At 37.9% G+C, this 9,684-nt stretch overlaps 1 protein-coding gene across 1 annotated transcript in view; it reads left to right on the top strand.

Moving 5' to 3' along the window:
- The window catches only part of GALK2 (galactokinase 2), a 44,108-nt gene that overhangs the window by 3,982 nt on the left and 30,442 nt on the right, over positions 1-9,684 (top strand). Inside the window, exons 3-4 of the mRNA XM_010192272.1 lie at positions 1,865-1,955; positions 4,834-4,980. Coding sequence (XP_010190574.1) covers positions 1,865-1,955; positions 4,834-4,980 — 238 coding nt within the window. The remainder of the gene's footprint in view (positions 1-1,864; positions 1,956-4,833; positions 4,981-9,684) is intronic.

Below are 9,684 nucleotides of genomic sequence, written 5' to 3'. Positions count from 1 at the left end.
GGGAAAGAGGACTTCAGATTTGCTTGCTTTTAATCACTTGTACACATTGATTTCCATCAACCTTGCTTTTTTACAAAAGTAATTTAGGATTGCTGTAGAAAACAAGCATAGGAAACAAGATTTTTAAATCTTCATAACTTTTGACAAGTATTTTCTGTTTTACAAGTACTTCTCTTTTTTATTAAATCCAAAGGCCATGAACAAAATTATCTCTGGGAGATTGTTCTAAATACACTGAATCTCAAGTTGGAAAAACCTACAGCTATTCTCAAACTTTCCTTGTATTGTGATCTCAGCACTCCCTTTCAGATCTTTTGTGTTACTCTACACACCCCAGTAACTTCTGACACTTTGTACAATTCTTTGATGTTGCATTGTTCCTAAAGTCCTGTAAGTGGCACTATTTTGAACAGTTCTGATTGAAAGACCACAATTTATGTGTTAAACTATACACAAATCCCTGCTATTTCTGCACTGTGTTGAATGTTGAAATTGAATGTGTAAGTGATGGAATGGTAATTCTAAGTGTAAGATCTGTCATGTAACGTTGAGCTAGGAATAGGTTGCAGACTGGTAATGGAAGTGGAGTAGTTCACTACAGCCTAGCTAACATTAGACCTGTAAAGGAGGCAGGATTGTGGGTCCAATTTAACACTGGTTGTCAGGTTTTTGGGTTGCATTACACAAAAATTGCAGCCTTTTAATTGCACAAGAAAAAAGCAAAGTTTTCAGCTATCACTTGAAGACAGCTATATCATTGTAAAGATGCTTTATATTAGTATAACTGTCTCTCCGTAGGTAACAAAATACTGATAAAACACCTTCACACTGGTATTCATTACAGGTATTAACTAGTGATATTATTTTGGATAAAAATAAAAGTGGCACATCGCTAGCCTACGTAGGTTATAGATACAGACTGGGACTAGCAGAAGAATGAAAAATTCCATCCTCCTATGAGTTGCAGACTGTCCACTGCTGTGTAACTTCTTGAAAGTGGTTTTATTCCCATTAAACCTAAATATTTCCAGGGAATTCAGCTTCACACTGCTTGGCAGACCTTGCCTTGTGAAGCACAACTTTGCCCACAACTTCTGAATATTTTTGTTAGCTTTTGTTGACATTCTTAGAGCCTTTCATTTTTCTGTGTTGGGCAAATGCTGTAATGACATTGGGTACATACAATTATGGGGCATTCAACGGTTTAGACTTCTAAACAATCTGCACTTTTTGGTGACTTACGCAGGCCCCCCTGAGGCCTCTGAGCATCACTCCATGCCCAGTTTGACAGCACCCATCCATAGCATTAGTTTCTTTAGGAAAATTCAGGCTTACCGTTTTTATTATTTTGAAATTAAGATAGAGTAGGAAAATCATTATCAGAATTATCCTGGAGAAAATCAGTAAACTTTTTAAAAATAAATTATTTTAATTATGTTTTGTTACATACATAATGTAAGTTTGCAGCATTAGACCTGTTTTAGTGAATACTGAAGGGTATTTATCTCTGTTCTAGGTTTGACAGATACGATTATTTAGATTTTCATTTCTCTAAGAGATCAAGAGAACATACACACGTGATGGAAGGTGCGCTGCCTTCGTTAAGGATGCCAAAGGCAGTTTAATTTCTGGATTTATTTAATAAATTCTATAACTTAAGCAGAACTTCTTATGCTTCCATCTAAAATATCCTTACAGAATTGATTAATAAAGAACTGTACTAAAAAGCAACGAAAATACATTGCACTGAAAAAAATTAACATTGAAATGTTTTTGTTCATCAGCAGGTGGCAGTAATGAGCCATGATTTTTCAAACTGAATTTACTAAGACGTTAAAGCCTCAACGTCTTTCTGTTTTTGCAGGGATTTCAGTACTAGTGTTAATAACATTCAGATTGACAAAACCAAACCTCAGTGGCATAACTACTTCCTATGTGGACTGAAGGGTATTCAGGTAAGCCAAATCCGTTTAACTTACGAAATTAATGTAGAAGAAAAGTATGCCAAGCATATCTATTCACCGTCAAAATACTTCCCTGCATTCTATAGCTTTTCTTGACATACAGTTAAGTATTTTTATGTTAAGATTTGAAGAGTGGATATGAGTGGGTTTGCTTTAAAATATTTGCAGAGCACTATTTTCTTTTTTCATTACATAAATTACAATAGCAAATAATTACTTCTTTAGTAAAGTCATGATCAAACTCATTATCAAGATGAAATTCTGTAGTTTGAAGTTAAAAGGAATGCTTTCCAATGGAATAGTCTAATTAAAAATAGCTTTTAAAAAGGTTTGGAGGCTTGTCTGTCAGGGCACAAAGATCATATTTTAGTTCTTTCTGTGGAAACACTTTAAAAAATTTAATTTCCATCAATGTTGAAAACCTACGAGTTGTAGGCAACTGATTGAAGCTGTCTCATGCAGTAGGCAAAAGAAAATGCAACAAGTGAGCAAGCAGCATAGAGAAGAAATATTCCAGTAAGAACCATTACTTAGCCAGATTTTCAGTGTGTGGAATTTGAATGGGATTTTCAGAATTTCCTGAGTTAAGAGTGCAGCTACGTAGGAAGCAGCACACTTACGGTAAAAACAGGAATACTCAACAGGCAAACATTTTCCCGTCTGCTCCTTTGAGCTTTATCTTCTCTGTGAGCTCGCCTGTCTCCAGACTGACTTGAAAACTGAACTGCTTGTGGAACCAAGTGCTGATCATCAGTGTTGTCCTAGGAGGCAGCCTGAAGTCTCAATTAAGGCTTCCTATAAATCTCACCTGCTCTTTGCAGGTGATTCATGGCCCTTTGAGTAAGAACACAGTGATTTCTCAGCTTGATGGCAATGCAGTGATACTCTGGAAGGGCAGATAGGATAAACAGTGATGGCTAGGTCAGGAGCAGGTCACCACAGCCAGCCCAAATTATGGGTAAATGTGCTTTTTAAAGCACGTGAAGGATAGGCTGTCTAGGTCACACTACAGGACGATCCAATAGATAAGGACTGCAGACAGCCAACAAAGCGTGCCTCAAACGTGCCACTGAAGTCTTCAAAAATACAATATTTGGAACTATCAGTGCCACAAATAACTTTATTACAAGCCACAGTTCCTAAACAGACCCCCGCCCTTATGTTTAGATCCCAATAAATTACTTACGTTTGCAGTAACACGAGTATTTTCAATTTTGTACTGCTCACTAACATAGGCATTTAAATTGCATTGACTATAGAGCTATAGATTGGGTTTCTTTACAATATATCCTTTCTTGTATTAAGGCTAGCATGACCAATTGACTTTATTTATTTTGCAGTCTGCTACTGAGATTTGTTTCCTAAGGACAAGCTTTCATACTTGAAGGTTAATTTGCAAAGCAGGTTTGCAGACTCTAGCACTGGCAGTAAATGAGCATAAATGTTACAGACTTAAGAAACACTGAAATACAAGTACTCTGAGGGTCCAGCGGGATAATCTGTTTATATTAAGTTGAACATGCTATCCTTCTGGGACAGAACTATTGCAGAACTTGGCAAAGTCCATTTTCATTTTTGAAACTGAAGTACATTTTCTATTTAAACATCGCGTGATAAGTTTGCAAGCCTGATTCACATTCAAGACAATCCAGAAACTGTGGATCAGTTTCTAGTTACTCAAGCATTTTCTGGTTTTGGACAACTCTGTCTAGTGTTCCTCATGAAGGGGCATGGGCAGCAATAGTATTTAGGTATGAATTTCCTTATATTTGTAGAAAAGAAAATTTAAAATAATTTGAAGGGATGGTAGAAGACATTAAAGGAGGCTTTTTTTGTTTGCTGGTATTGGTATTTATGATTGAAGTTGTTTCAGGAAAAGCAGTAGAGATGTTTTGAAGGTGAGCATTTCTTTGTGGAAACACTGCAGTTTTTTCTGATTATTGACATTGTAACATAGTTTATTGACATATAAATCTGTATCAGAATGTAGCTATTCACATACTCCCCATATACATTGAATGATTTTTTAATAAGTATTGCATGTTTATTTCAAACTAGCAGCAGAGAGACATTTATATTAAAGTGTTTACAAATAAAAAACCAAAACAATTAAAGACTAATTAAAAGTATGTACACAAGGATTGATGACTTTTGTATTGAATGTATTCTCTGTGATATCTATAGTGTTTGTTAAAATATTTTAAACTTTATTCTAAAAATAGCATGACAGAGACCCATCACTGCTGGTAGGTATGTCTGTTCCTCCTGTGGCATAGTGTCCTTAGGTACCATAGTGTTTTTCTCAGTGTCAGTCCTGTGGGTTCTTCAGGAGATGGGAGTATGTGGCTTTGAATACAACCGCATGGCTTCTAGTTCCCTGTCAGTGTGGTGTGGCTCCCTTATACCACATCCAGCATTAGAAGTGAAGCATAAAATGGACCTTAAGCTTTTTGGAATGCCTTAAGTGAAGAACTATGGAGAAAAGGACGAAAGTAGGGTATAAAACGATTGGTAACCTCTGGTACTGTCACCACAACAACTTAGAGTAGAGCCAGTTGCTGCAAAACCCACCCACGAAGCTTGGTAAATTCTTGGGCGTTTAGCCCATACTGTATTCTGCTTGGGGTGCAGTTCTGTCAGCTCATATATGTTTGTGTACAGGAATTGCAGACATACCTTTGGCTGAAGCCCTACCATTGGCTTTGTTCTCAAGGAACAGAATGAAAATTTTGCTTTATTTTGGAGATACCAGAAGCAGGTCCTTGGTTCCAGCAACTCAGCAGAAAGATTCTCTTTCTAAGTATCAGATAATTGCAAGCCTGAGCCTGTCTGTACTTGAAACTGAGTTTGTTTATTTTTTCATTGTTAGGAACATTTTGGTCTTAATAACCCAACTGGAATGAATTGTCTGCTCGATGGAACCATCCCTCCAAGTTCTGGTCTCTCTAGCTCCAGTGCTTTGGTGTGCTGTGCAGGACTCGTGACACTACGAGCAAATGGAAAAACCCTCTCTAAGGTAATTTACTGTAAAACACGAGAGTGTCAGCAGTAAAATTCTACTTAAAATTAAATATTGTTAATGCCTGTAAACATTAAAAACACGATACGATTGTTTTTGCAAAGAGTTGTTGGATATAAACTTGAGATATTGCACAATTGAGCAAACATCTTTGGCCAAATTTTGGCAGGGTCTGAATTTGGCAAGAAAACAGGCTTACATTAAAGCTGAAAAAAGGAGCATTATTGTAAGCCTGTATTTTGGCCAACCATCAGGTCCATGCCTGGACCAGATGTACTATCTGCAGGCCAGGACTGAGGATATATGTGCTGAAGCATGTGGACCACACCCCCGAGGCCTTTACCCTCTCCCTGAATGACTTTTCATGGCTTTAATAGCAGAGCATCTGTTGGAGGCCTGTGGAACAATTTCTTGATAAATTGTATAATCAGTACAAAGCAGAGGTAAAATTCTTCCATCTGACTCTCCTTGTTCGCTTCACTTTTTTGGAGTGAACATATTTACAATCCAAAATGTATTCCTCGCTTTTTTAAACAAACATTAGTCTAAAAACAAACCCCAAGTATGTGACCTGTTAGCAGTGCAACTGCTAGTAGAATTTGGCTTGTATACTACAGATTTCTGGAGGAGTCATGGTCCTTGAAGGTGCCACATGGGAATGAAGTTATCTCCAGTAAAAATGTTTGGTTAAGTGAAACTAGGATCTTAAATTAGAACGTTGTCAGGAGGAGAAAAGAACAGACCTATATGTGACTGTTATGCATATTTGTGCCTATTGTCTAAGGCAGACTTTCCCAAATTGTGGTACAAAGCCAACTTAAAGTGGTACATGATGATGGCAGCTGTTAATTGTGCTTGTATACAAGCATTTATCTGAGCCATGAGGTCAACAGATCCACGCAGAAGGTTTTTGCTGATCAGTTGTGACTTGCTTCTCTATTCAGCTGCAACTGCAGCAATCCCCTCAGCAGTTAGTGCTCCACCCCAGATTGCACAGCGAGCGGCGCTTGCTTCAGGAAGGTGTCAGGCAGGGTTAAGGCACCAAGGAGCAAGGTTGATGAGGCAGAGTGGCTTTTTTCTGTAGGAGAATATGGCTGCAGTCACTGTCACCCCCATCTATGTTAGTGCAATGTGTGGTCGAAAGGTAAGGAAGGGATTGGACACTTAACAGAGGCTCTAGTTTGTGAGGTGAGACATGTCGTATAATGGTAAATGAAAACATGGAATTGAGGATCCCACTTTGATGAACGAGACTTTGCAGTGAGAGAGTTGGAGGTGGCTGACAAGCGTTTTTATACACACGTACCTGGCTGGCAAGAAGCTTCTGGTTTTGCGTAGATGGGTCTTATAGAGGTCTGCACCATCTCTGATGGTGGTGAACAAATGAGCTAAGCTTGGGAACTACTGATCAAAATCACTGGAGTGCACGTGTTCAGAAATTGGGTATCTGCAAAGTCTGTAAAACTGACAGAGGCCAGAAAGCCCAAATTTTACTAGGTAGTAGAAATGTGTTTCTGGAAAACCAGAAGCCACGTTTTCATTATTCCAAGAAATACTGTACAGCTTTCTTCAGAGAATAAATGATACGGTGTGTTTCTTGAGCTGAATTTACATGTGGCTTGGGAGTACTGACCGGCATTATGCCAGACCTGTTCTAAAGAAAGGTGCAAAACTTTTGGCATTTTCATGGAAACTTGTGGAGGAACAGAAGGAAGACAGAGACTCCACTGAGTGTCTTTCCTTCTCCTCATGTGTCCTGTTTGATCAACCTAAAATCTCTTCTGCTTGCTGTTTGGAAAATGTGCTGAAAGTTAATCTTGTGTCTCAAATATAGTTGGACAAACTGAAGAGACACCATTGTGCATTTTTGTCAGGAAATCCTGCTGTCTGCAGCCAAATACTTTGCAATTGTGATGAAAAATGAGGAATTCATGTACAGGTGAGAATTCCCAATAGCCAACATAGGAGCAGTTAAGAACATAGCCAAGGTTTTGTGTGCTTGCATAGACCAAGACACCTGGCTGTGGTGGTTAAGACAGAGGATGACCGCTCTGAAGACTGATTACTTGTGTCCAAACTCTTAAGTTTCCCCAAATCTTGCAGGACAGTAAAAACAAGTTCAGTGTTCTTGGCTAATTTACGATTTAGCATTAGAAACCTCTTCTATCTAGCTAAATCCAGATTCTCTGTTGCACTGAATTTATGCTTAGCCTCGCAGAACTGCTTCATGTAAGGCAGAGCTCGTCTGAGTATAAATTAGAGCAATCTAGGCATGTGAGCCCTCAGAAGTATCAAACGTGCTCTGGCCACTTCTTTGCAGCTCCTAATGCATCCTGTGCTGGTGTCAGATGGTGTCTGTGCAGGATCCAGTAATGCTGGCTGTGTATCAGCGGGGAGCTCCCCCATGGCAGGGGAATTCTTAGCTGACCAGAAATAGGGGCTTTCCAGATCCTTCTACTAGAAAGCAAACCAGGACCTTGCATTTCTAGGGCTCTGGATATTTATGTGTTTATTTTTAAGAAAGAAGTATCGCTTTACCTCTTCCCTCCATCTCCTTTTTTTCCAAATGCTTAAGAGTTGCGAAAGTTGTAAATGGTAGTATTTATGAGTAACAGTATTTGGTCATGGTGGTAACCTTATGAGAAAAGGTTGACTTCTTGCCCCTCATTTGTCTGATGGACTTTGCAAAATCTTAATATGACGATCTGAAGCAGCACGACATAGAAACTTTTGGCTTTGGAATCAAATTTGGCTGAACTGTAGGGCTTCTGTAGCCAAAGTTATGAAAAATTGACCTTTTACTGAATGGAACATTTATCTGTTTTGTTTCTGTTGAACTATTTTTATGAGAATATTTGAGTTATATGCTCTTTTTCCTGATAAATGTAAGTTTAAAATAGTAGCTGTAGAGTAAAAGTTGTTGAAATTTGGAGCTTTTATGAGATAACACTTCCAGTGTGAAGTTTGGGCCTATGAGATTAAATGCCAAAAAAAACCCAGAATTGAAAAACAGCGTAAAAACATGGCTAGAATTTCATGGTGGCTTACTTTTAAAAATAGCACTTTTTGACGTTGAAAACAAAATCAGAAAAAAGTATGCTCTCACTAATTACTGTGTGTAGCAGTCTGCAATAGAGCATTGTTTCAGAGTGCATACGACGCTTTTTTTAAAAAACACATCACACACATACACAATAGTTTAGGGAAAATACCAGTCCAAGACAATTTGCCAGATGTGCAGTGCTAACCAGTTGCAGCAGTGCAATAGCATTCAAATAACACGACGGAAAATTTAGAATGTGATCTTTAAAAAGAACCCATTTTTCTCTTCCAAACAGGATACCAGTCTAGCACTGTGTTGGCGTCACTCAAAGAACAGCAATGCTCAGTATTAGCTTTTGATTTTAAAGTGATTTTTATTTTAATGTTACAAAATCAATCTTTTGTACAACTTTTCATCAGGAGAAGATACTTTTTGTAAAGAAAATAGAATAATGCTCTGAATTGTCCCAGCTTTGTGTTTCATGGTAGGAATTAATGAGTACAGAAAATCACTTAGTACTTTTGAATAACTAGATTTGCTTGAAAGATGTGATGATAGTGTTGCTGCTCAAATGTTAAGTCTTGTGGTACTAATTTCTCTTCAGCCACCCTAACATTTTTTCTGTTGCTCAAGGCTGGGCAGCTGTGCACATATTGGGAAAAATAGATCAAAAGCAAATACGGTTTATTTAATTTAATGTGAAATGTTGAGCGTAGGAAGTTGAATGATATTTGGCTCTATCTAGATTGAGACAATCAGGAAGTCAGACGGAATGATTAATGAAGGACCTAAATCTAATCTGTAATGGCACAGTGTCCATTGGCTTCAATTTACTCAAACTATTTCAGCAGCTACAATACCTGGTAATGTTACTGATTTCAGTGGGATAATAGATCGGTCAACTGGTATCCTTTTTACTTCTTTTTTCCTGAAACCTGTATATAATAAGGAAAGGGCTTTAATTGAATACTTTACCACTTAGTAATAATTTTTCTGATGTGCAGCAGGGCTTGAACATCTGGCTGTCTGGCAAGAAAATCTGTGACTGTTCGTATTGATAATGTGACTTTGAAGTAAATAACTTGTGCTGATAGTAGTGGTTAGGATTATTTTATAATATTGCTGCATGAAAAATGTTTGATAGATGCATGCTCAGGTTATTTACATGAGAAGCCCAAATTGCTTACACAAAAAATGGTACATCAATATTGTGTTTTAAAGTGCTGTTAAGATTGAGAAATGTTAAAGTTCCTTTCTCCCAGTGGAATTAAAACCCAGGGTTCTTTAACTTGTTAAGTTTGACTATGTGTGTTTGTAATCAAGGGGAAGCAGAGTACTCTGGAGCGGTGGTAATCAAAGGCCGTAATCTCTCATCAACCAAATTGATAACCTTCTATTTGAGCATGTTAGAGGGCAGACGAAGTCAGGCTGAGATTGCTGTGCTTATGAGGACATCCAGATACTATCTGACAAATGTTTTCCCATTTTGGAAAAGAGTTTGCATAATTTCCTTGCAAAACGTATATGAAGTTTAGCTAATTGGGATTTTGTATGCAAACTGGAAGCAGATGGTAATTTTCCGCAATCTATTCCTAGTCAAGACCAGATATTAAAATAAGGACATTCCTAGTGGTAAAAATAACCTCAAAATTTGGGCA

The sequence above is a fragment of the Mesitornis unicolor genome, unplaced genomic scaffold (genome assembly GCF_000695765.1).
Source record: "Mesitornis unicolor isolate BGI_N332 unplaced genomic scaffold, ASM69576v1 scaffold4349, whole genome shotgun sequence".
Classification (NCBI taxonomy): domain Eukaryota; kingdom Metazoa; phylum Chordata; class Aves; order Mesitornithiformes; family Mesitornithidae; genus Mesitornis; species Mesitornis unicolor.
The sequence above is the reverse complement of the archived record's forward strand: the minus strand, read 5'-3'. Positions and strand labels throughout refer to the sequence as shown.